General features: G+C 67.7%; 2 protein-coding genes across 5 annotated transcripts; both read left to right on the top strand.

Annotated features, from left to right (window-relative positions):
* Positions 1-5710: 5710 nt before the first annotated feature.
* HM13 (histocompatibility minor 13) lies at positions 5711-17769 on the top strand. 4 transcript variants are annotated; one of them, XM_083801366.1, is made up of 13 exons: positions 5711-5923; positions 7113-7211; positions 8467-8549; positions 9373-9461; positions 10081-10166; positions 10305-10430; positions 12105-12162; positions 12457-12540; positions 12832-12868; positions 13898-14000; positions 14714-14799; positions 16716-16909; positions 17377-17769. In XM_083801366.1, the coding sequence occupies exons 1-12, from the start codon at positions 5750-5752 to the stop codon at positions 16864-16866; spliced, it is 1176 nt and encodes a 391-aa protein (XP_083657492.1). In that variant the 5' UTR covers positions 5711-5749; the 3' UTR covers positions 16867-16909; positions 17377-17769. The 4 variants fall into 4 exon arrangements, with proteins under 4 accessions (XP_083657492.1, XP_083657490.1, XP_083657491.1 ...); XM_083801364.1 differs by having other exon boundaries at positions 14714-14895; XM_083801365.1 differs by lacking the exon at positions 16716-16909 and having other exon boundaries at positions 5712-5923; positions 14714-14895.
* Positions 17770-22518: 4749 nt separating this feature from the next.
* Positions 22519-23468, top strand: ID1 (inhibitor of DNA binding 1). Its single transcript, XM_083801368.1, has 2 exons — positions 22519-22920; positions 23189-23468. Exons 1-2 carry the CDS (start codon positions 22600-22602, stop codon positions 23228-23230), a joined length of 363 nt encoding a protein of 120 aa, XP_083657494.1. The 5' UTR covers positions 22519-22599; the 3' UTR covers positions 23231-23468.
* The last annotated feature ends 1732 nt before the right edge of the window (positions 23469-25200 follow it).

Genomic DNA, 25200 nt, shown 5'->3' with positions numbered 1-25200 from the left:
CGCTCTGGTCTCTGCTGGGTCCCTGCCGTGGGGAGCTGCGGGCTGGGGATGCGGGGCCAGAGCTGAGCACAATTCCTCGACCGGGGCCGGGGCCCTGCCTCCTGCTGCGGCCGAGTCTGGGCAGCTCTGGCTTCGTCAGCCCAAACAGCTCGGGGCAGGGAGAGCCTCAGCCCCCGGCCAGGCTTCCTTCAGCCACCATTCGGCCAAGTCTCAGCCCCTCACCCAGTGGTCACAGCACCACCGCCGGCAATGGCAGAAGCCCCTGGCCCCCTGCACCTCCCTGCTCCCAGCCGGCTCCAGAAAAGCCTCTGGGAAGGGCTCAGCACCAGCCCCCGTTGCTGGGGCGCAGGTTTTGAGCCCCTGTGCAGGATTCAGACCCCTGTGGGAGCCACAGCCTGGGCTGGGAGCCAGGCCCCGGGCAGCCCTCGGTGCCCTGGGAAGGGGCAGAGGCACCAGAGGGGACGTGCTGGGGTGCAGCAAGCAGCGAGCGACCCCGGGCACCCGGGGAGGCGATGCCGGAGCCGGTTGTTTTTTGGGCTGCGCTGCCGGCGAGCGGCCGGGACGCCGCGGGGGAGCCAGCTCGGCAGCCCCGGGCCCGGCGCCAGGGAGGCTCCGCGGTGCCCTCCCTGCCTGGCTCGGGTCAGGAGTTTCCACTCGTTCCACATCCCGAGCGTGGGGAGCCGCTGGTGGCGGGCACGGTGCAGCTGGGGAGGAACGGAGGGGACGCGAGGATGGGGCTGTGCCCGTGCTTGTGAGAAATTCGTCTCTCCTCCTCGCCCCACCAGTGACGGCGGTGCTGATGCTCTCTCCTTGCTGCTGCTCTGGCTCTGGCTCCTCTGCCCGGGCGCTGCCCTGGAGCTCCCCGTGCCCCTGGTGCTGCTGGACGCGGTGCTGGGCTCCGGGGCTGCACGGTGGCTGTCCGTCCGTCCGTCCGTCCTGCAGCTGCAGCCGGCGTTTCCTGCGGCGGGAGGCAAGCGGGGGGGAGGGTGAGGGGGGGGTTGCTGCGGGATGGAAAGTTGGCAGCCGGCAGCGAGGGGAGTGGAAAGAATGAGCTCAAACCCAGAAAAATGCGGCCGTGCTGGAGGGTGGGAGGAGAGGCCAAGGGGGGGGGGGGGCACGTCGAGGAGCTGGGAAAGGGAGGGAGGAAGGAAGGAGGCGCTGGCGGGGGGCCAGGGGCTGCCTGCGGCCCCCAGCTGGGCCCCCACCTGGGCCAGGTACTGCCAGGGCTCGGCAGCTCCGGCCCCTCCAGCAAGAACTCTCGGGGCTGCCACCTCCCTGCCGGCCGGCCCAGCGCCATCGGTCCCAGTGCCACCCATCCCTGCACGGCCGCTGTCCCCGGTGCCACCTCCCCCAGCCTCAGCTGCTCCCCGGTGCCGTTTGTCCCCGCACCATGCCCCCGGTGCCACCCCGGAGAGCCGTCCGTCCCAGCGCACGCCACTCTGCTCGCTGCCTCCCCGTGCCGGGGGACCCCGGTGGCTGGTGGCCGGCACGTGGCCGCGGTGGGACCAGGTCCTGTGCCGGTCCCCAGCCCCTGGGGCACACGGGGTGCCCGGTGGCCTGACCACCAGCCCTCTTGCTCATCTCCCGCTTCTCCAGGGTCTGGATGCTGCCGGGGATGTTTTAGGATCAAGGGCCCACACCCAAAGCGTTTTCCCCCCGCCCCGGTGCCCCCATCTGCTGCCACCACGGGGCCGGGGCCGGAACAGCCTCCCCGGCACGGGGCGAGTTAAAGGCTGGCTCGAGCGTGCCGCAGCGCATCTTCTCATGGGGAGCTGCCAAGAAAAGCACAAGGGAGGAGGGCGGCCGCTTCCCCGCGCACCACGGGGCCAGGTCCTGCCCTTGGTCCCCGCAGGACGGCTGGGAAGTCCCTCCTGCTTTCCCAGCCCGAGCCGCTCACGCAGGAAAGCCCCACGGCCGCTGCGTGGGGAGCAGCCCCTCAGCCAGGTCCCTGCCTCCGTGCCGAGACCCCAGCCCCGAGCCCAGCGCTCGCAGCCCCGGCACCAGACCGAGGGCACCCAGCGGGGAGCTGAGGCGTCCGCAGCAAAAGCTTGCAACCTCAGGGCTGCTTTGGAGCGGGGCCGTAAAGGTCTTTTGAAGGTTTTTTTGATAAAAGGCTCAGCAGTGGAATACACCAGAGCGTTAGCATTTCTGCTGCTATTTTGGGTTCTGGTCTAACAACGTGCTGGAAGGACAGGAGCAGCTCCTGGCCCTGCAGCCTTCGGTTCGGGCTCTCCCCGGGCTCAGAGGCTGCCCCCGTTAACCTCAGCCCTGCCCAGAGCCAGCACCAAGCTCGCAGCCCATCTGATCTCATGAGCAGAGATTTTCCTGCAAAGAGGGGCTTGCGGAGGCCTCCTGGGCACAGGGCACAGCACCTTCCCTGCCTCCTCTCGGGGTATCCCCAAGGAGGCATCCCCAGAGTCTGGTGCAAAAGGAGCAGAATTTGACACCTTCCCTCCCTGCCCTCCCGCCGCAGCGCCCGGGGCCGTGCCCGGCTGGGTGGGATCTCACGGGATGCTCAAAGAGTCTTCAACAACAGGGACACGTCCGAGCAGCAGGGGCACGTTACTGCGTCCCGGGGTGACAGGGAACAGAAGCGGAGATGCTGCCTGTGCTCCTTGACAGAAACCGGATTCGAAGGAGAGACGTGAGGGGGTTCCTGCAGAGGGCTCCAGGTAGCAGCGGGAGCTGTCCCCGAAGCATGCAGCGCCCAGAGAGACACCAGGGCGTGCGGGGACTGATTTAGGGGACGAGTAGGCACCTGTAGGCATCGGTGAGGGGCTGGTACGGGGGCTTCTGGCTTTGCTGCGGCCACCTGGGGACTGCCTCCCATGCCGTGCCGCAGGGTGGGACGTAGCGGGGCGCACTGTCCCTGTGGCTGCGTGCTGCTGACCCCGGTGCTCGTCCTTCTCCTTGTGGGAGCATCGGTGACACCGAGAGGACAGCACCCCGGGCAGGAGGCCAGCCCCGGAGCAAGGCACATCAGTGCTCCCCAGAGGCCTTTTCACCTCCCCGCTGCCTGAAATACGAAACTATGAATCACCCCAGGTCCTGAAATAGATTTTTTTTTTTAAGAGAAAAATATGTTTCAAAAAAATGTTAAAGCGTGCCTTGTCTCCCTGCTGTGCTCCCTTCCCCTGCCCGCGGCTCGGCTCCAAGCCAGTCCCCGGGCCGGCGGAGGCGTTGGCCGAGGGGGGGCCATGCCTGCACCAGCCCTGCTGGGGACCCCTTGCCGCCACCCCAGGGGAGACCTGGGGAGCAGGCAGGAAGGTGGGGACATGGTGGGACCCCGACGGTGGCACAAGGACATGCTGCGGGTTCAGGCTGATTTCACCACGTAATAACATGCAACTGTCAGAAACGGCTGAGTTTACAGAATTCACGGGCTGCGGGAAGGGTGAAACCCCGCCGCACACAGCCCGGAGCTGCTGCTTTGCGCTGGGTAAAGCCCCGTTTCCCACAGTGACTCACTATGAGAGACCTCCTCCTGCTGAAAGGCAGGGGCAGCACCGCGTAACCTTCGTGTTTTAGCCTTTGCTGCCGAGCAGCCTCTCCTGCCAGATGGAAAGGACACGTGCAGGCAAACCCATCTGTACCGGGCCTGGGCACCAGCCTCTTCTCCCACCCCGAGCAGCCCCACGACCCACGGAGTGAGCCAGGGGCCTCGGTGATGGGCACAGGCACCACGATGGACCACAGGCCATGGCCGTCAGCTCCCACAGTCCCGTACGGGGCGAAGGAGACGCGGTGGCACAGCACCGCCGTGGGGGCACCAAGTTGGAGGAGGCTCGGTGACACGGCCGGGCTGCCGGCAGCTTTGGGGGGGGGGGAAGGAATATTCACAAGGACCACGCGTTTCAGCCGATTTTCCAGCAGAGCCCTGGCCCCCCTCCAGCAGCGCGGAAAGTTTGCTTTTTCATTTACGAGGCATTTTTACAGAAGGGCTGTTTGCTGAGTGCAGGTGGGCTGGGACTGGACAGGGGACGGCACAAGAGGGCAGAAGCACAGTCCCTCGCAGGGGACGCGCTCTGCGGGAAGCACGAAGCACAACAGACCCGGGGCTGGACGAGAAGCCCGAGCCCCGGACCTGAGCCACACGTGGTAGGGACTGCAGAGCTGCTCGGCTCTGTCCCGTGTCCCGTCCCCCTCTCTCTCCTTTCAAAAAAATGCTGTCCATACTTAGGCAGCCACCGCTGCTCTCCCCTTCCCAGGCGAAATGTCAGCACAGATCCTCAGCGGCGGGGTAAACAACGCCCGGCTGACACAGCGCAGCGTCCGAGCACCAGCAGGCGCGTGCCATCCATCAGCGGGATCCGCCTCGCGCCGTGGGTCCTGCGGCCCCAGAACCGCCACGGAATCGCGGACTGTCTGCTCCAAGGGACCCACGGGGATGGCCGAGTCCGACCCCTTCATCCCGACGGCCTCGGGAGGGCACCGGCATCGCCCGGGATCCCGCAGACCCCGCACACGCAGCGTCCAACCCACCCCGTGCCCCTCATCTTCCTCCCCGTCCCTGCACCCCGCAGAGGCTGCGATGGCCTCGTCTGCCCCCCAGCGAGGAGGTAAATGGAGGTATCTGGAGGTAAACTCGGAGGGAAATTTGGAAGTACTTGGAGGTACATTTGAAGGCATTCGGAAGTGTATTCGGAGGAAAATCTGGAAGTATTTGGAGGTACATTTGAAGGTATTTGGAGGTGTATTTGGAGGTATTTGGAGATAAATTTGGAGGTGTATTTGGAGGTGTATTGGAGGTAAATTTGAAGGTATTTTGAGGTACATTTGGAGGTATTTGGAGGTCCATTTGGAGGTATATTTGGAGATGTATTGGAGGTATATTTGGAGATAAATTTGGAGGTAATTTTGGAGGTTTATTAGAGGTAAGTTTGGAGGTCCATTTGGAGTTATTTGGAGGTATTTGGAGGTCCGTTTGGAGATGTATTTGGAGGGATATTTGGAGATGTATTGGAGGTACATTTAGAGATAAATTTGGTGGTAAATTTGGAGGTGTATTTGGAGGCATTTGGAGGTAAATTTGGAAGTATTTGGAGGTACATTTGAAGGTATTTGGAGGTGTATTTGGAGGTGTATTGGAAGTAAATTCGGAGGTATTTTGAGGTACACTCTGAGGTATTTGGAGGTATATTTGGAGATGTATTGGAGGTACATTTGGAGATAAATTTGGAGGTAAATTTGGAGGTGTATTCGAGGTAAGTTTGGAGACCCATTTGGAGGTGTATTTGGAGATACATTGGAGGTATTTGGAGGTAAATTTGAAGGTTTATTAGAGGTAAGTTTGGAGGTCCGTTTGGAGTTATGTGGAGGTCCATTTGGAGATGTATTTGGAGTTATATTTGGAGATGTATTGAAGGTGCATTTGGAGAAAAAATTGGAGGTAAATTTGGAGGTGTATTCAAGGTATATTTGGTGCATTTGAGGTATATTCGAGGTGTATTTGGAGGTCTGTTTGGAGGTGTATTTTGAGGTACATTTGGAGGTAAAATGGAGGTATTTGGAGGTAAATTTGGAGGTTTATTAGAGGCAAGTTTGGAGATCCGCTTGGAGCTATCTGGAAGCGTACTGGGTGTGTATTGGAGGTCCATTTGGAGGCACTCGGCGCTGTAACGGCGTTAAAAATGGCGGGCGGGGAGGGGGCGGCCCCCGGGCTCCTAGCAACGCGCGGCGGGTTGCCGGGCCCGTGACGCGCGCGGCGCGTGACGCACTTCCGGCCGCTACGGGGACGTGTCGGGGCGCCATGGAGGAGGCGGCGGCGCAGAACGGCAGCGCCGGGCCCGGGGCCTCCTCCCCCCCCGCCCGGCCGCCCGCCACCCCCGAGGGCATGGCGCTGGCCTACGGCAGCCTCGTCCTCATGGCGCTGCTGCCCATCTTCTTCGGGGCGCTGCGCTCCGTCAGCTGCGCCAAGAGCAAGGTACCCGCGGGCCTACCGGCAACGGCCCCGGGAACGGCTCCGCACCGGGGGGGGCACCGGGGGGGCACCGGGGAGGGGGAGGCGGGCCCGGGGAGGGCCTTGCCACGGTTCCTCGCGGCCCGCTGGGGCCGTGCCCTGCGAGGGGTTCGGGGACGGCACCGGGGAGCTGCCCCCGGTGCCTCCCCGCGGTGCCCCCCCCGGTGCCCCGGTTCCCCCTCGGTGCCCCGGGCCGCAGCTGGGGCTGGCAGCGCAGCGCCTCAGGGAGGGGGCTGCTTCCCCAGCCCGGCTTCTTGCTGTTATTTGTCTCTGCTGCTGTGCCCAGGGGTTCCCGGCAGTGCCCCCAGAGCTCCCAGCAGCCCGGTGACCGGGGCCGTGAGCGGGGCCGGGGCCGTGAGCGGGGCCGCCCCGCGGTCCTCTGCGGGTCTCCCTTCCCAGCAGCTGTGCCCTCGCCGAGGTGCCTCCGTGGAGCCGCTTTGCAGAAGGGCTCCTGCGGCCGGGCGCCCCGACCGGCGCTGCCTGCGGGTGTTTGCCCCCAGGGAGCACGGAGCAGGGCTGGGGGCAGAGCGGCCGCGGCCCCCGGTCCTTCCGGGGGGGGCGGGAGGTGCCAGCAGGAGGGGACGGTTGTCCCGGTGAGCGCTGTGGGCCTCTCTTGGGAAAGGGCTTAAAAGGGGGCTGGCGGAGCTGCGCGGAGCTGTTTCAGAAGGTGAAACGTTTTGTGAATCTGGGGCTGCTGAGCACCGGGAGCGTCCCAGGAGCGAGGTGAGGACCCAGAGGCTGACCGGAGGGCAGCGGCGTCGGGAGCGCGGTCGCCATATGGCGTGCGCAGATGGGGGAGGCTGACGGAGACGGGCAGGCACGAGCCGCGAGGTGCCCGGCTCTGCTCTGGGCAGAAAAGGGACAAACACGGTGCAGGAGGCAGGGCTGCTCCCTTTCCAAGAGGAAAAGCGCAGGGGGTCGGAGCAGCCCCAGGCAGGACAGATGCAGGCAGGTTTGCTTTTCCCGTCCTGGGCTCTGCCTGCGACACAGCCCCACCTCTGGGGATGACGGGGGGCCAGCCGCTGTGCGTCTCCTCCCCGAAGCCACCGCGGTGCTGCCACCGAGCCGTGCGGGGCCCTCGTTGGGTCTGCCGGGTACAAAGCCAGAGCAGAGGTCACCGTAACCCGCTCAGGTCCTCTCCTTCCCTCCCCAGAACTCCTCGGAGATGCCGGAGACCATCACCAGCCGAGACGCTGCTCGATTTCCCATTGTTGCCAGTTGCACCCTTCTGGGGCTCTACCTCTTCTTTAAAGTGAGTACGCCCCAGGAACGGGGCTGCTGTGCGTTTTGGTGCTGGGTTCCCCGGTGCTGGGACAGAAGGCACCCGGCGTCACCAAGCAGGGGACGTGCGTTCTCCCCGAGCCGTGCAGCCTTTGGGTAGTTTGGGGCCGCGGAGAGGCACCTCGCCCTGCTCCTGGCCCGCTGCTCGGGAGGCGGGCTTTAATGCGCAGAGCTGGGAATATTTGAATTTACAGCCTTATCTCTGCTGATAGCGGGCACCGTACGGCAGCCAGCCCAGGTGGCTTCCGGCCTGCCTGAGCCTCTGCGGGCTGGCGGCCGCACCGGGCAGCTCCATGCCTGGGTGTGCGCGGGTTTGTGCCGCAGGGAAGGGCCGCGTGGAGGTCACCGAGGCTGCGTGGGGACCAGCCGTGCAGCGGCCGGCAGGGTGGGCAGGATTCGGCCTCCCCAGCGGTGCGCCCTGCTCCCCTGGCAGCTGAGTTCTGCCCGGGGCTGCCGGTGGGGTAACGGGGTTGCAGCTCCTCCTTCAGGCTAACGGTAGGAAAGCCCTGAAGGAGCAAATCTGCCAAGGCTCTGCTGGAGGGGGCAGTAGGGCAGCCCCCCACATCCGCCAGCCCCCCTCTTTAGGCGCCAGGAAAGAGCTTGGGAATGTGCAGCGTGCCCCCGCGGTCTGTGGTGTTCCCTTTCAGTACGTGCGCTGTGCCCTAAGCTCTGCTGCCCCAGCATCCTGCCTCCCAGGAGAGCACGAGGGCCCACGGCTCTCCGGAGGCGGCAGCGCGCTTCTCCAGGGCTGCGGCGAGCTCTGAATCACGGGGTGGGATTGAACTGAAGGGCAGCTGGTGCGTGTTGGGGGGCAGGAGCTCTAATAACACCCCACGAAACCAGGATGGGGAGTGCTCGGATGCTGCCGGTGTGGGGCAGGAGGAGGTGGCACTGCCCCGAGAGCGGCGTTGCTGCCTCGCTCCCTGCTCCGGCCGCCCTGCGGGGACCCGGCGGGGAAGCTGTGCCCTCCTTTCTGCGGCGCAGGAGTTATTTTTTGAGCCAAGCAGCTCACAGGTGTGCCACGGCTCGCAGGGCTGCTCTGCAAGCAGGCAGCTATTTCCAACGCGTTTTATGTCGGCGGGGCGAGAATTTGGGTTATTGCAGCTCTCCTTCCCGTCCCCGTGGAGCGCCACCACGGCGGCTGTCGGTCACGGAGCGAGGCGCTTCCCGGCGGTATCAGCGAGGGGCACACAGCGGTGACCCCCCCCGTGGTTTTCCTCTTGCAGATATTCTCTCAAGAGTACATCAACCTCCTGCTGTCCATGTATTTCTTCGTGCTGGGGATCCTCGCCCTGTCCCACACCATCAGGTAGGGAGGGGAGCTGAGCTGATCGCACGGCAGCGTGAAGCACCGTCGCCGCGTGGCAGAGCCGAACCCCAGCTCCTGCAGCGTTTTCCCTCGGCGGATCTGGAGGGGAGGCGGGACTGGAGCGTGTGCTGTGAGCTCGTCCTGCTGCAGGTGGCCGCCAGCACCGCACCCCAAGGAGCTGCTCCGGCCTGGCACCGTCCTCAGTGCCTCGAGGAGGGCGGAGCTCCCCGGCACCGCTGTTCCCTTGCTGCAGCAGCAGGCACGGGCAGCTGGAGCTCGCCCTAACGTTCTCAACACCTCGCACTGGTGGTTGGTGCGAGGTGCCGAAAGCTCGGGCCGTTTCAGTAACTGAAAAGGAAAACTGGTTTCCTGTTTCCTGAGCTCCGGGGCGCTGGGGAGCAGATGCTTTCCCTAGAGCAGCGCTGCCGTTCCGCCTGGCTCCGGCCCTGCTCCCAGCTCGGTCTCACAGAGCCGTGTCCTGGTGGCCCGGCCAGTTCTGGGTGCCCAGAGGGTTTTTTGGGGGGCGCAGTGCAAGTGCTGGCATCAAGGCTGGGTTCTCCCTTCTCGTACAAGGCGCTTTGTGCCAGTTGCCCTAGGGCTTTTTGAGGTCTGTCACGTGCCAGTGGATCTTCCCCTGGGGGAGGACGAGCTCCCAGGCTTGGTGACAAGCTGGGGCTCAGTCCAGTCCCTGGCATGGCAAATCCTGGGATTTCCCTGCCCTGTGAGGGGAGCGATGTTCGTGTGGAGGTGCTGGGCAGTGCCTCGTGTGGGGTTTCTGTAGAACTGCCCTTCTCTGCAGCTTTTTTTTTTCTCTTTTTCCCAGCCCCATGATGAACAGATTCTTCCCTGCAAACTTCCCCAATAAACAGTACCAGCTCCTCTTCACCCAGGGCTCCGGGGAGAGCAAGGAAGGTATGTTAGCCTGCCAGTCCTTCCAGGTTCGTGAACGTCTTCTCCCTTCGCTGTTCTGTTCCTTGTTTACCCGTTTTGACTTTCAGCCCTCCCGAACAACCTTCCCAAAACCTGCCTCTTGCTCCTTGCCCTGCTTCTGTAGCCAGCGCACGCGCTGCCAGCTCTGCACAGTGCGTTGTCTTACCCCGGCACTCTCCCTGCTTGTTGCCCCTGCACATCAGGGAATTCCCAAACCCGCAGCGTTACGGAGCGGGGCTTGTGGCTGGTATTAAATGCCTTACCGTGTAACGATACCACCAAGAGTTAACTGGGTGCAGGAGGAGGGAGCAGCTCTGGCCCTCCTTGCCCTAGGAGAGAGCCTGAATCCAATTTCCTTGTTGACAGAAGGCTCGCAGATGCTGTCCCTGTGGCGGGGTCTGGCTGAAGGAGAAGGCCTGGCTCGCAGTGCAGGCTGCTCGCGTGTCGTTTGGCTGCGGGCACGGCCGTTCGCACGGGAGGATTCCCCTTTTTGGGGGCACGTGCGCCGTGCTCCGTGGTGCTGCCCCGCCGTGAACTCGCCCTGCACGGGAAGGGAAGCTGCCGGGCCTGCCCCGCGTCTCACTTCTCTGTTTTGTTGCAGAAATAGTGAATTACGAGTTCGACACCAAGGACCTCGTATGTCTGGCCCTGAGCAGCGTTGTCGGGGTCTGGTACCTGCTGAGGAAGGTGAGCGAGCCGCAGCTCTGCTGGGGAGGGGCAGGGACTGGGCTAGGTCAGACCGGGGCCCCCTTCCCTCACCGGGCGCCTGCGGCGTGGCTCTGCACGTGCCGCGGAACCCACCTCTCCCTTTTGTGTCCTCCTCAGCACTGGATTGCCAACAATCTCTTCGGGCTGGCGTTTTCCCTCAACGGGGTGGAGCTGCTGCACTTGAACAACGTCAGCACCGGCTGCATCTTGCTCGGGGGCCTCTTCATCTACGACGTCTTCTGGGTAAACGGGAGCGCTCCCCAGGGCGGACGCGAGTTGCAGCCGTTGGCGGAAGGCATGTGCGTGGCCTCGTGCCTCTTCGGAGGCAGCGCGCTGGCTGAACACACGCTCGCAGTCAGGATTTCCACTTCCTCAGCCCAGAGGAGTGCGGCGGGGACGAGGACGGAATCAAACGGAGGCAGAACGTGGCGCAGCAAATGGCTGCGTTTTTTAGTCTCTGGCTCAGAGCGCTCGGGGCTGGCGGGGATCTCGTCGGGGAGCCTGGCTGTTGTAGGCTGCCCGTGTGTCGAGCACATCCCGTCCTGGTGACCTGCCTTCCTAGGAGCTGCCCGGTGCCTGGCTGGGGGCTGAGGCTGTTCCGGGCCATGCCGATCCTGCTTGTGTTGGTGCCTCAGCTCCGTCATCGGCTGGCTTCCTTAGCGTCCTCCTGTTGTGCACCGAGAACCAAATGCTGGAGTGCCTCCAGGCGCTGTCCCTCAGCTAGCGCAGCTCTCCAGTGCCTTTATTCCGAGGTTTTCCTTATCTTTGTACAATGGCTCTGGTTCCTTTTCTCCTGAGTCCTATGTAATGTCTGTATTCCTCAGTCTTTCCTGTCTGCCTCCACCTTCTCAATTACCGTTTCAGAGTATCTTAGAGCTTGTGTAGCTTGAGGTGTGTCCAGCGGCGCTGCAGATGCCTGAGGGATCCTGCCCTGTTTAAGCCTGGCTGCTGTGTCTTTGTATTTGGCCAGGGCTCCCTGTCTCATAGATCTCAGCTGTGGTTTGTTTGTCCGTGTGCCACCTCCTCCAGTGCTCCTGGCTGGAGAGCAGCAAGCCTTCAGACCTCACGTGCGCAGTGCCTTGCGTTGTGTGTGGGGTGTGAGCGTCCCCACAGAGCTTTGCAGGACGCAGCCCCTCGCTATTTGGTGTTCTGCTGCTGCCCGGCCAGGTCGGCTTCCCCTGCAGGTCGCTCATCCCCACGCGGAGTGTCTCCCTGCAGGGACCAGGCACTTGGCTCTTAGCATGGATTTAATCACAGAGAGATCCAAGGAGGATTTCAGAAAGGAGGTGGAATTGCTTGGCGCACCGATGGTACCGTTCCCCCCGTGTGGTCCTGGGGAGAAATTGTACCGGGTTCTTTTACCTGGTGCCAGCACGGAGTGCTGGGGCTCCGTGGCAAAGGCCAGAGCTTGCTGCACCGTGTGAGAGCTGAGCGGACGCCCAGTTGCTTGCTTTAAGGATTTTCTTAACGAAGGAGCTGAGAGCTGTAGGCGCTAACCAGTGTGTGGCTTACCTGCCTTCTGCTGGGCAGCCAGGACCGGAGGCTTGGAGCTGGAAAGGAACAGAGGGGGGGGGGGGTTTGACCTCCGTGTTTGCAGTCCGTCCCCAGAGGTGCCGGTGTTTAGAGCTGGTAGCGCAATACGCAGATGGCCTTGGAGCAAACGTCACCGTCTGACAGCTGCTCCGTCCCTGGCGCTTTAGGCTGCCTGGGACCCGCAGGCAGCTCCCTGCACCCGTTCGGACTTTGTACCGGTGGCTCACCGGGGCTGAAGGCAGCCTGGTCAGTGCTCCAGGGGTTCTCCGAGCACCGCTGGGCTCCCCTGCCCGCGGCCTCTGGGTGCTGCTGGGGGGGGGAAACGCTGCGGCGTGCGTGTCCCCGTGCAGCCGTCGTCACCCGCACTGCTCTGCTTGCCCCTAGGTCTTTGGCACCAACGTGATGGTGACGGTTGCCAAATCGTTCGAGGCTCCGATAAAACGTGAGTAGATGCTCCCGTGCTCCCCACAACAGGGGTGCAGTTGCAACTGCTTTAAAAAAAAAAAAAAAAGGTGTGGATTTGTGGGTGGTGGAGCGGGCAGTGGCTTGGGTCCTGGGAGCTGCGGCTGAGACCTGTGCAGGGGGCTGGCCCCAAATCCCTCGGGTTTCCCACTCCGGTGCCCGGGGCTGGCCCAGGAAGGAGCAGGAGGGGGCCTGGGATGGGGCTGGGGTCCCATTTCACCAGGCACAGTGGTGCTGAGCTCTGCTCCCCCTCACTGCCTCTCTCTCCTTGCAGTGGTTTTCCCTCAGGACCTGCTGGAGAAGGGTCTGGAGGCCGACAACTTCGCCATGCTGGGTCTGGGAGACATTGTCATTCCAGGTGAGGACGCAAGGGGGAGGATGTCACCGGGACCGTGTCTGAGGCAGCCGTGGGGTGCCAGGCAGGGGGCTCACGCCCCGTGCTGTGCTTCTGGCCCTGCCGGAGCCCCGCAGCCTCGCACCGGGGCTGGGAGCTGCGTGGGCTGGGTGCCAGAGCCCCGCGGGTCTCCCGCCGGGGCCGGTGCCGGTGCCGTCCCGGTGCCACGAGAGGGCACTGTGAGCCCAGGCACGGCCGCGGGTGGCTGGAGGCTCTGCCTTCCCCTGCCTCCATCCTCTCTCCTTCTCCCTGCAGGGATCTTCATCGCCTTGCTGCTGCGCTTTGACATCAGGTGAGGGGGGTGGTGGGGAAGGGTCCCCCACAGGCTGGGTCTTGCAGCGTGCTCCAGTTGTTGTAGGGGAAAAGGGGAAGGGGAAGCCAGGAGCTCGGCTGTGTGCTCGCATCGGGGGCTTGGGGTGGGGATGCGGGAGAGCAGCTGGAAGAAGAAACTTCTGGAAGAGCGGAGATGAGCAGGGCTGGGTTTGGGGGTAAGTCCTGAGCTCCTGAGCGTTGCTCGGGGGAGCAGCGTGGGGAGAGGGGGCAGCAGCAGCAAACGGCCTCGCAGGCTCGCTGACCCCAAGGAGCAGGGATCGCGCTGCTGCGGTGGGGAAGGGGAAGCGGAGACAGCGTGAGACAGGGCTGGGGTGCTGGCACCTGGGGGCGCTGCTCGCGGGGAGGCCGAGGGAGGCCCGGCGGCGCGTCCGCCTCCGGGCGGCCGTCGGTCGGGGCAGGCAGCTCCTTCCCACGCGGGGCTGCACCTGCTGCCAGGGCGCAGCTCCCAGCAGTTGCCCCACGCCAGCGGTCTCTGGCTTGGGAGCTGCTGGGAACGGGCCGCCTCCTGCAGCTGCGGCGGCGCGGCCCCGCTCCTGTCGCCGTTGCACAGCCCCTCCGCTCCGTGCCAGCGCTTCCAGGTGTTTCCACCCACATCCTGCCTGCACCTGCTGGGAATCCCAGCTCCCGCCGCCTGCCCCGCGATCAAACACCACGTGCAGTGAGCAGGCAGCCGGGGGAGGACAGCAGGGAGGGGGAATCCTCTCCCCGGGTCCCAGCACTGACTCCTGCACCCCACAGCCGCCCAGCGGTGGGATCTGACGGCCCCTTCCCCACCTGACGTGGGTGTAACCCCATCCAGCCCTGTGCTGTGCCCGTGGGGCTGGTGCTGTGCTGGTGGCGGCGTCCGTGCTGGCCCTGAGCGCGGGCAGAGCTCTGCTCCCTGCACCCCGACCTGGTGGGAGATGTCCCAGGTAGCTGCGCCGGCTCCCTTTCAGCCGCTGGCATCCCCGTGCCCCGAGCTAAGCTTGCTCTGCCCCCTTCCCTACAGCCTGAAGAAGAACACGCACACGTATTTCTACACCAGCTTCGTGGCCTACATCTTCGGGCTGGGCCTGACCATATTCATCATGCACATCTTCAAGCATGCCCAGGTGAGCCCTGCCCCGCTGCCCCGCAGAGGCACGCAGCCGGACGCGCCAGCCTGGCCGCGAGTGTCCCGAGCACGCCAGGGAAAAAAGCAGCTGCGTTCCCTTGGCTTCGCTTTCCCAGCGCCTGCCTGTGCCTCGCCCTCCCCCAAAGCCCCGTGGGCCTGGCTGGAGCTGAGCCCTGCCCGGGGGAGGCTGCTTCGGGCCGCGAGCAGCACCTCAGCACCCGAGGAGCGCAGCAGGGGGGCTCCGGGAGCACGCTGCGGGTGCTGTCGCTGCTCTGTGGGGGGGTGCTCCTGGCGTGTTCACGGCCCGCAGCGGGAAGGAGGTGCCCGGATGCTCCTGGGGCCCGAGGAGATGCCCAGGGAAGCGCTGAGCCGTGGGGGAGCACGGCCACCCTCGCTCCTCGCAGGCAGCCTGGCTCACGGGTGGTGGTCGGGTGCTGTCCGGGACCCCAGTGCTCGCCTCCAGCGGCGCCACATCCCCACCACGAGCCTGGAGGGTTGCACCCCTCTGCCAGGCAGCCTGCGTACCACTTTGGGACCTGGTGGCAGGGGTTTTGTTCCTGCTGCAGCTGCAGCTTGGCTCTCGGAGCGGCTTTCTGTGGCTTTCGCCCCTCTGTGCGCTGCCGCGATGTGGTGGGCGCAGGGGGGACGGGGCCGTGCCCTCCTGAGGGGCAATCTGGGCTCGGGTTTAACTGTTGTTTTTCTTGCTGGCAGCCTGCTCTGCTCTACCTGGTCCCCGCGTGCATCGGATTCCCGCTGCTTGTGGCCTTGGCAAAGGGAGAAGTAACCGAAATGTTCAGGTGGGCCTCGGCGGGGCTCGGAGCTGTTGCGCCCGCGGCGCTGGAGCGCACGAAGCATGCAGATGTTCCCACGGCCGGGCACAGCTGGAGGGACAGGTTCATCTGGGCATGCCCTGGGTGTGCGCGCGCGTGCGGAGGCGGAGGGAGTGGGCCCGTGCTTGTACACGCCGGCCCTGGCTCCCGCCACCTCCTGGGAGCGTCGGTGCCGTACCGACAGGCAGGGCAGCATCTGGGATCGCTGCACGCCCGGGTGACGAGCTCTTCCCGTGCGCTGGCAGGCAGGGGAGGGTGGGACCGCGCACCTGGTGCGGAGATACTTGGTCATTGTGTCCCAGCGCCCGTGGGTGGGGGAGGATGGAATTGGAGCCAGCTGCGGGAGCAGCCGGGGCTGGTTCGAGCACATCCCGGCTTCCCCGCTGGGGTAGAGGGAGACGGTTTGCAGCTGTCTCCCCCGGGACTGCAGATGTGGGAAAAAGGGGGCTGGAAAAGGGAGGCTTTGCTGTGCTCCAGCCCTTCTCACCCTGCCGTGCTCCGGGCATTGCCCGCTGGCAGTCAAAAGGCTTTTCCTGCCGGGCTGTCCCCTCCTGCTCCAGGCAGAACACAGCCCCGGGCTGCCGGGGGGCTGTTTGGTCGCTGATCGCGGCTGGGGCCACCTGAAGCAGAGCAGGGAAGGGAGCATCTGTGGAAGGGAGCATCCGTCCGGGGCTGCTGGGCTTCCTGGGGCCGCTCAGCTCCAGCCCCCAGCCTGCCCCGAGGAAAACTGGCGCCTGAGCCACGTGCAGGCCGTGGGGCAGCAGGGAGCGGGGTTTGCCCTGGCCTCCTCCCCTCCCCTGGGAGGCGCAGCTCTGCGTCTTCCCACCGGGCCGCGGCTCCCCAGCCCTTGCAGCACCTGCCCCTGCTTTGATGTCGGCTTCTGACGACTGCCGCTGCAGGCACCGAGTGTCCTGGGCTCGTCCTTCCTGTGCACCTGGGATCCTGCAGCCGCTCTCCCCTGCGCCGTGACTCAGCCGCAGCGGCGCCTCCCTGCTCCTGCCCCACCAAGCGCACGGGGTGGGGGGGGGGGGAGACGAGCTGCGGGTCCGGCCCTGGGTCAGCAATCCCACCCCCCCGGGGAGCCTGGCAGCCGGCTCTGGGGAAAAACGCCCCCAGGGTGCTGCCTGCTGCTGGTAGCTGAGCTCTGCTAGAGCGAACGGCGGGGCTCGTGGGCTGCGGGGGGGGCCCTCAGCGAGCCTGGGGCTTGCCTTGAAATGGCTCCAGGTGCTGTCGGAGGAAGCAGGACGTGGCAGGGCTCCTGCCTGCAGGCCGGAGTCCCTCACTGCAAGGAATTTCCCCCCCCCCCCCGGTGTAGCTCCCCTGCACCTCTGCAGCGCTTCCCCTCCTCTCCCGGTCGCTCCCTGGGCTCGCTGCCGAGTGCAGGGCCCTGCACACGCGGGGGGTTTCGGTCTGTGGGCAGCCTGGTGCTGCAGCCCGGGGACGGGGGGCTGGTGGAGCAGAGCCGGCTGCCCCCGGGTCCATGGCTCGCAGCCTCCCGGGGCTGTAACCTCGGCTCCGAGCTGCTCCAAAGCCTTCGGCTGCCGGGAGTGGGAAACCCTCTGTGCTGCTCCCACCTGCCGCGGCCCTCCTGTCCTCCAGCCGCACCAAAGACTCTCTGTTCCCCCGGGGCCTCCAGCCGGCTGCCTCCTCGTGCCCCCGGGGGCTGCCTTCTCCCCGGGTCTCAGCCCTCGCCCCCCTGCCCTGCGGCACAGCCCCGGGGCCGGCGGAGGAGGGGGCAGTGGGCTGCCTGCGCAGGGTGCTGGGGTTGCAGCTGCCTCACTTGGAAACTCTTCTGCTTTTTCTTTCTCTCTCTCTGTCTTTCTCCCCCTCTCCCTTCTGCCCTGTCCTTCCCCCTTTCCCTTCCTGCTTCCTGTCTCCTGCAGCTATGAGTCCTCTGCTGAAATCTTGCCGCACACGCCGCGACTTACCCACTTCCCCACCGTGTCCGGCTCGCCGGCCAGCCTTGCTGATTCCATGCAGCAGAAATTGTCCTGCCCCCGCCGACGCCGGCAGCAAAGCCCCAGTGCCATGTAGCAATCGCGCACGGTGCCCTTTCTTTGTCTGTCCCTCTGGCCAGGTAGGGGCTCATCCCGGCTCTCCCCTTTCCCCGAGCAGCAGCAGCAGCCTTCGCCTCGCTGCTGTGGGCTGGCTTCTCCTCCTCTGGGGGGGACTGGAGGGGGCGAGGAGCTGACGTCTCTGCTCTTTGTGCTCCCACATTTCCTCCGTTAGGGCCCGGGGCAGTGCTGTGGGGGTTTCGCAGCCAGAGCAGCGGGGCCCTGGGGGTGTTGCTGCTGATTTTCCTGCAGCCTCCCCCCCTCGCAAATCAGTGCTCAGCCCCACAGGGGGAGCCCAGCGCTGTCTGGGGGGCCCAGCAGCGCTTTTGGGAACGAGGGTCGGTATGGAGGGACGGGCTCCCAGGCGCAGACCTGGCCTAGCCCCCCGTGCCAGGCCCTCCCGGTGCTCCAGGCCGGTCTCAGCGCCTGCTTGTCCCCAGAGCAGGGCTCACCCCTGCTAACTGCGCCCCTCCTGTCCCTCTGTCCCCAGCTACGAGGAGAGCTCTACCCCCAAGGAGGCGCCGGGGGCCTCCAAAGAGGAGCCGACAGCAGCCGACAAGAAGGAGAAGTGACCTTGCCCGGGGGCCAGGCCCGGCGCTGCTGGGCTGGGGCCTTTCCAGACCTCCCTCAAGTGACAGATGACGAAACAATTGTGCCAGAGCATCGTGTTGTGTGTGTCGGAGCAGCTGCCCCGGTGGGGCATCGATGTACGCTGCGTGTCCACCCCCTCCCGCCGGCCCCCCCCCGGGGCCGTGCAGCCGCGCTCCCCTTTTCGCTTTGGCTCCTGCGTGGGCGCAAAGCGGGCGGGCGGCGAACCACAGGCCGGTTTTTAAATTTTGTATTGTGCATTTGCTTTCTCTCATATTAAACCATCTCAAAGGAAGGAGGGGTCGGGCAGTGCCGGGGGGTTATCAGGGCTGTTCGAGCCTGGCGCGTGAGCCGCGGGTGGGTGTCCCGGCCCTTCCAGCAGCTTTATTTCCCCCCTTGGGGTCTGGGATCCTTGTGTCTGCACCCAAGTGACCGTCCCCTTCCCCTCCTGCCACGCTCTGCCTTGCCCAGGCCCAGCCCCAACCTGGCCTCGGTGCTGCAGCGCCCAGATTTAGGGCCGTGGCCGCTGCACACGGGTCTGGGGCCGGGGTGCTGCGGGCAGGGGCAGCCCCAGCACCCTTCCTGGTTCCTGCTGGGGCTGTCTGCCGCGTGCCTCGGGGCACCGGCAGTGTCCTCCCTGCCTGCCTTGGGGCAGGCGCGCAGAGGATCCCGCATCCCTTGGGCCGTGCCCGCTGCCAGAGTAAATAGAAAGTGTTTGCTGGCTTGGCAGCCCCTCCACAAAAGCCGTATTGAGCTATTATTCCCCGCGTCGGCTGCGAGCACTAAAAGTGGCGCCTCGCGTTCTGCCATCTAATGACCCTTCGCAGTCTCCTACAGATGTTTTCTATGACTTACAGCTCCTTTTCCAACAGCCCCGTCCGCAAAAACAAGAGGGGCCACTTTAATTCCAATTAAATACCTCCAGCTAAGCAAACAGTGCGCAGCAGGGCCTGGGCACGGTGCGGCCGCCAGGCCCGGCCCACAGAGTCGCTGAGTCTAGACTCCAGATGTGATTCCACCGGGCTCCGGTGCCCCGTGGAAAATGTCACGGGCCGTGCCGCGGGGCGCAGCGCCCTGCCCCGAGGCTGCGGGTCCGGCACCGCGTCCCGCCGGGCTCCGCGTCCTCCCGAGCTTCGGCTGGGGGCGGCCACGGGGGGGGGGGTCTCACACCTATCCCTGCTCAGCCTCCAGCGTGCCGGGGCGGTGGGGTGCAGGCGGTACCCCAGCTGTGCCCCTCGCATCGCCCGCTGCCGCCTCGCTCCCCGCTCCTGCCCGCGGAGCTCAGGGCAGCGGGAGCGTGGCGGCGAGCTGGGAGCTTTCCAAGGGCCCGCGGCGGCGCCACGGGGAGCGGAAGGCACGGAGAGGGGAGAGCGGGGTCACCCCGGCCCTGCCCGGCCGATAAGCGGGGCAGAGCCCGGAGGAAGGAAGCGCTCGGGCCCTGCAAGGAGCTGGGAGCGGAGCCAGCGCCTGGGCGGCCCCCGGGGCTCGCCTGCCCCTGCTGCACCTGGGTCCTGCAGCGCGGCTCCGCTCTGTCTGCGCCACCTTCCCCCCACCGCGGGGTCCCCTCCGGCTCACGGGGGACACACAAAAAAAAACACCCCGGCTCCAGCGTGAGCCCTCCGTCCACGGGGCGGGGGGACGGCTCCATCCACGCTGCCCCAGTTGTGGGGTTTGGGGTGATCCCCCCCCCCCCAAGCAGTGCCTGCGGCACCGCAGAGAGCCACGCAGGCACCCCGGGCACCTTCCCCTTGTGCTGGAGGCTGCAGCTCAGCCCCACAGCCCCGGTAGGGTGGGCTGCGGGCGCACGGGGAGCACCCGTGGATGCAAACGCTGAGCGTGGGGTGGGAAGTGCTGGTGCCTGGGGGGGGGCACGTGGGGACTGCTGGTCCCCGGGGCCCTGCAGAGCCTCCCCACAAGGGACGGGTGCTGGGGGCAGCACCCCGCTGCTGCTGCCCTGTCCCCCCGGTGCCGTGCCCCAGCCCGGCTGGCAGCACCTGGAGCCAGGGACGCCCGGCCACGGTGGGGGGGGGCCGCCGATGAGAGCTGGGGTCCCACGGAGCGCCGGCGCCCGGCCGTCGGCTGCGAGCAGGGAGAGGAAGCAGGCGAGAGCAGCCCCATCCCCGGCCTGCCGGCGAGGAGGGGCAGGAAGCTGGAATAAATCCCAGGAAGGGCCGCCTGGCTCCAGCTGGTCTGGGCTGCAGCGGATGGAGCCGGGAACGGGAAGGGAGAAGGCGGGAGGGGAACGCGCGGGGGCTTTCTCAGGCCTCGGCCCTGCTCCAGCTGCGCAAGGGGCGCTGGTGGCCCCCCAGGCAGCGCTGGGGCTCCTAACAGGCACGGGGATGGCTGGGCTGGAGGCAATGCACAAGGCTGAGTCGGCAAAATCTGGGGGGGGGGCGTTCGGGTGGGGGGCACCCGGCCTGCACCCTGGCATCTGCGGGTCCATGGGCTCCCCTCCTGCGCTCGGCCACGCGTCCGCATCTGGCCCCGTGCTGCTGGGCCGCGGGGTCCTGCTGAGCCCATCCCATTGCTGCTGCTTTTGGGGGCTGCAAAGCCCATCCTGAGCCCACCCCCAATGCCCGTAGCATCAGTGCCCACTGGGCAGCCCGGCTCTGAGTGGCAGAGCCATGCACGCAGGGCAGCCCCGCTCTGTCCCCATTGTCCCCACGGCACAGGCAGCCCCCTCGGCGGCCCGGTGCGGCCGTGCCCTGTGTGGTCCCTCCAGTGCAGGGGGTTGGGGGGAACGGCCGGGGGCTTTGATGTGCTCGGCTGCTGGGCAACCCCTGCTCTGCGCAAAGCAGCCGCGCTCCCGGCCGGGCTGCGCCCCGCCAGCGCCATATGGCCGAGGCCGCTGTTACCGCGCTGCGCTCCCCGTTCCCAGAATTGAGATGGAAATGAAGCCATCCGTCTTGCCGGCCGACACCGGCACCCGGCTACAGCCAGGGCAGCGTCACTGGGCCACGCCGGCAGCTCCAGCACCCCAACGTTCCAAGGGGGGGGGTGGTCCCACAACCTGGGGCACCCCGCGGGACCTGGGGTGGGAAACCCGTCCCTGTCCCCACGCCACCCGGGGTGCTCGGGGCTGGCTCGTCCCGGCCGCGGCGCATTGTTGGCGGCGCAGCTGGCGGGCGCCCGGCCGGCCGGCGGCACTGAAAGGCATTCCTGCGCACAATGTCCCCGGCCTCCCCGCCGCGGCCGGGCCGCCACCGCCAGATGGGGGCTAATTAGCGGCTTTGAGAGCCGCGGTGGGAACCGGGCAGCACCAGGCCCTCCGCAGGGCCCTGAATGGAGGGGGCGACCCCAGCGCCGTGCCCACCCTGGGAACCGCTCGGGGATGAAGGGGCAGAGGGACAGAGGGAGGGACAGAGGGACGGATGTGCTCACAAAGCCAGAGGGATGGAGGGACCGAGGGGTGGGAGGACGGAGGGATGCAGCTGTCCCTGGCAGGGCAGAGCCCAGAGGTGCTGGGTTAAAGCCCGTCCATGTGCAGCGGGCTCCAGGGTTGTCCCCACCCTGCAGAGGAAGATGAGGAGAGGCCTTCGGCTCACTCCACGCCTGGGGAGATGCTGCAGCTCTGCGCAGAGCCAGCTGCAGGCATGGGGGGGGTCTGGCCCCCGACCCATCGCTGCCACGAGGCCGGGGGAGCACGGCCTGGTGCACCCACACCGGGCACAGCCGCGGTGTGCCTGTGTCCAGCCCCGCTTCTGCAGCCGCTGTGTGAACGCGCGCACCGCCCCTGTGTGCACCCGGGTTTGTGCACGTCTGCGCGTCTACGGGGCTGTGCACGTGTGCGTTTCCTTGTGCACGCCTGTGCGTGTGCATGCATGCATGGACGTGTGCGTGCCCCCGTGTGTGCCCCCGTGCCCGTGGCCGTGCTACACCCACCCACGCACACCCACACACACAGACGTCCCTGAGCATGCGGGTGGCCGAGAAGGCTGCAGCTGGCCTCAGAAGGCCGCTCGCGGCCGCTCTGCTCCTGCCGCCGGGGCCCTGCCCGCAGCTGCGGGTCGGGTCCTGCCCAAGGCCCCCACCGAGCCGCGGCTGCGCCTCCCTGCAGGTGCGGGGACCCGGTAACGATCATTACCGCTAATTAGCGCTCGGATCGGAAGCCCTTCAGGGCAGGGCCTGGTTTGGTTTCGGCTCGAGTCTGCACGGAGGCTGCAGCTGCCCAGGCGGGACCTGCCCGTCCCCGTCCCCGTCCCCGTCCCCGTCCCCGTCCCGCAGCCGGGACCCCCCCGGGGCCGCAGCCGCGCAGCTCCGCGCACACCGGGGGGGGCCGGGGGGGGCGGCCCGAGGGTGCCGCTCACCGGGCCCTGGCGAGCAGGGCCGGGGCTGCGGGGTCCCCGCGGGGTGTCCCCGTGTCCCCGTGGGGTGCCGGTGCCCCGTGGCCGTGCCCCGGTGGCCGCAGGTGCCCCCCCCCCGCCCCGCCCCGCCCCCGTCGCCATGGGCACCGCCCGCGAGGCGCCGCGCTGACAGCGCGCGGGGTTTTATGAATGGGTGACGTCACGGCCCTGGCGTCTAACGGTCTGAGCCGCCGGGGAGGCGGGGGGGGGGGGGGCAGCGGGGGGCGGCAGCGGGGCCGGGGGGCGCGTGGGGCCTGGGAGGGCTGGGGGGGGAGTGAGGGGCGAGCTGGGCTGCGGAGGCTGCAGGGCCCTGGGGGGCAACGGGGGCGGCTGGGCTGCGAGAGCCCGGCGGTGGAGGGACCCCGAGGGGTGCGGGGAGCCCGGGGGGCTGCGGGGAGCCGGGGGGCTGCGGGGATCCCGGGGGGCTGCGGGGAACCCCATTTGCGGGTCCGCGGCGGGACGGACGCCCCCGCACCCCTCCAGCCCCCGCACCCCGCCAGCCCCCGCACCCCGCCAGCCCCCTCCCCGTACCCCAAGCCTCCCCCCCGCTCTCTCCCCCGCGGCCCCTTTAAGGCTCTGCCCTTCGGGGAGCATGAATGGGGCGGGCGCCGCCGGCCCCGCCCCCGCGGCGTCGCCATTGGCCGCCGCCCGCCCCGCGGCCCCGCCCCCCGTCGGCGGCGCTCTATAATTGGCGCGGCGCGGCTCGGCGGGGCGCAGCGCTCCCACGGCCGCCCGCAGGGTCCTAACGCCGCCCGCCGCGCTCCGCTCCGCCGCCCCTCGCCATGAAGGTCGCCGCCGTCGCCCCGTCGCCGCTGCCCGCCGGTCCCGGCGGGGCGCTGAAGGCGGTGCGGCCCGGGGAGGCCGCCCGCTGCGGGCCGGGGCCGGGCCCGGGGGCGATCGCGGCGGAGCAGGCGGCGGCCGCGCTGCTGTACGACATGAAGGGCTGCTACTCGCGGCTGCGGGCGCTGGTGCCCACCCTGCCGCGGCACCGGCGGGTCTCCAAGGTGGAGCTGCTGCAGCATGTCATCGACTACATCTGGGACCTGCAGCTCGCGCTGCAGCCCGGGCCCCCCCGGCCCCCCGCCGCCGCCGAGCCCCCCGAGGTGAGTGCGGCGCCGGGGCTGCTCCGAGCCCTGCCCGGCCCCGGCTGCACCGGGCCCCCCGCGCCCCTTCCTCGGCGGCCCCGGGCCCTTCTCCCCCTTCTCACCCCGGGCCCTTTTCCCCCTTCTCCCCCCGGGCTGCGGCCCGGCCGCCCCCCTCCGCTGCCCCCTTCCCGGGCGGCCCCCCCACCGTCACCCCCGTGTCCCGTCCCCGGTCCCCGCCGCGGCCCCCGAGCAGCACTGACCGCCCGCTTCGTTCCCCTTCCCGCAGGCTCCGTGCATGCCCGCTGCCGACCGCATCCTGTGCCGCTGAGACCTCCACGGACCTGCCGGGACCCCCAGCGCCGCGCCCCGGATGGGACCCCCGGGCACGGATGGGGCCCGCAGCTGCGGGGCTGCGGCCAGGGCCCCCCCCCAGGGCCCGGCAGCTGCGGCTCGTAACCTTCTCAGATTGCTGAGAGCATTCCCTGTATTGTATATTACAATGATGCTGGAGAATATTGTTCTACAATAGCTGGAGTTTTGTTATTAAACAAGCCCTGATTACCAGGCACGCATCTTCTTCGTGGCTGCATTGCACGGGGCTTTGGGGGGGGGGGGGGGGGGGGGGGGGGGGGGGGGGGGCCAGGGGGGGTCCCCCTGCGTGCCCCCCAGCCTGGGCACACAGCAGGAGTCCTGTGGGAGCCCGTGCTGGGCTGGGGGGGGTGCGGTGAGGGAGTGCTGGGGCTGGCCCAGTCTCTGTGCTGGTGGTACTGGGGTGCTGTGGGGCAGAGGCTGTGTGTGTGTGACCCCCCCGGATGGGGCACTGCGCACTGAGCCCGGGGGGGGGGGGGCACAGCTGGGTGCGGACATGCCCTGGCATCTCCCTGTGCTTCCCTCTGGTCCTGGGGGCTCCGGGGGGGGTCTCCCTCACACCCACTGTAGGGCACTGGGGGGCTCAGGGGGCAGGGATGGGGCTGGTTGGGGTTCCCTGCAGTGAGCTGATGTGGCGGGGGGGGGCTCAGGTAACACATCCCCGTCCCAGCACCCTGCCCACGGGGCTGGCTCCTGGAGCCGGTGGCTGCGCCCTTGCTGCCCCCAGCAGGCACGGGGGGGCGCAGCCTGCTCCAGCTCCCTGGGCTCCGGCGTGGTCTGAGGCTGAGAGCGGACCCCAGGGCAGGCACGGGGGGTGCAGCTGCTTCCCACCTGGTTCCCCCCGGTGCTGGGAGGTGTCTCCACGAGTGGGTGCCATGGGGGGGGGGGCACGGGGCCGGGCGTGGGGCTCCGTGCCTGGCTGGGGGGTGCAGGGGCGAGCTCCAGCCCCGGCCACCGCAGAGGCAGCTCTGGGGCCTGCCCTCGCCCCAATTCCCCGCAGGGCTGCCCGTGGCCTCCCGTAACTCGCACACGGCCACCGGCCAGGCGCTGCTGCGGCTGGGCAGGGGACACGGTGTGGACAGCCCCTCCCCCCCCCCGTGGGCAGCCCTGCGGGACGGTCCCCCCGTGGGCTGCCCGGAGCAGCAGCGCCTGCGGGCCCCGGGGTGCCGGTGCCGGCCCTGGGGACACTGCGCAGCCCGCAGCAGAAGGAAGTTGCAGGGCCGGGGTTGTGCAAGCCCGCAGCTGTGGGTGCCCCGCGGCCGGGGAGGCACCCAGGAGGCTGCCCCGTGACTCAGGAGCCCTCCTCGGAGCCACCGTGCCCGGCCCTTCCCGCGGGCCGAGGGGACAAAGCGGGGTCTGGGGGCTCTGCCCGCACCCCCCCAGGCCAGCACGCCTCCGAGGCCTCCTGCCACGGCCCCCCCCGGGTGCTGCGTGCCCGGGGACGGGGGCGGCAGCGGGTCGGGGTCTGCCCGGGCTGGGGGCTCCCGGCCGAGGTGGGAGCCGTGGGGGTCCCGCAGGGTTCCCCTCCCGGGGGGCGTCTGCACGGTGCCAGCGGGCACGGCACGGGCACGGCTCCGCCTGTGCTCGCCGCTCCCGTCCGGACCGGTCCCCCCCAGCCGGGTACGGGGGGGCACGGCCCGGCTCAGCCCCCCCCCGGCCCTGTCCCGGCTGGGGCAGCAGCAGGGACACACCGGGGGGGCGCCGGGGGCTCCGGACCCCTGTGGATGAACCCATCCATCGGCCCGGCGCCCCACCCCCGTCATCCCCTGGCTCCCCTCCAGCACCCCACCGGGACCCCCCCCCCAGCACCCCCGGACCCCTCCATCGCCGCCCCAGCCCCGCCAGGCTCCGTCCCAGCCGCGGGAGCGCGGCGCTGCCGTGGCCGTGCCGCTGGTCCCCCTCCCGGTGTCCGCCCGCACTGCACGGCCC

This window comes from Anser anser (assembly GCF_964211835.1).
Source record: "Anser anser genome assembly, chromosome: 16".
NCBI classification, from domain to species: Eukaryota; Metazoa; Chordata; class Aves; order Anseriformes; family Anatidae; genus Anser; species Anser anser.
Note: the sequence above shows the minus strand (reverse complement) of the source record. Positions and strands in the feature narration are given on the sequence as shown.

What these genes read in the sequence shown, in the direction of transcription:
- HM13 (XM_083801364.1), top strand. Translation starts at nt 5,750, where the DNA reads ATGGAGGAGGCGGCGGCGCAGAACGGCAGCGCCGGGCCCGGGGCCTCC. An exon ending in CTCCGGGGAGAGCAAGGAAG is followed by an intron (nt 9,462 to 10,080) that starts GTATGTTAGCCT and finishes GTTTTGTTGCAG; the next exon opens with AAATAGTGAATTACGAGTTC. An exon ending in GGGAGACATTGTCATTCCAG is followed by an intron (nt 12,541 to 12,831) that starts GTGAGGACGCAA and finishes TTCTCCCTGCAG; the next exon opens with GGATCTTCATCGCCTTGCTG.
- ID1 (XM_083801368.1), top strand. Translation starts at nt 22,600, where the DNA reads ATGAAGGTCGCCGCCGTCGCCCCGTCGCCGCTGCCCGCCGGTCCCGGC. An exon ending in CCGCCGCCGAGCCCCCCGAG is followed by an intron (nt 22,921 to 23,188) that starts GTGAGTGCGGCG and finishes CCCTTCCCGCAG; the next exon opens with GCTCCGTGCATGCCCGCTGC.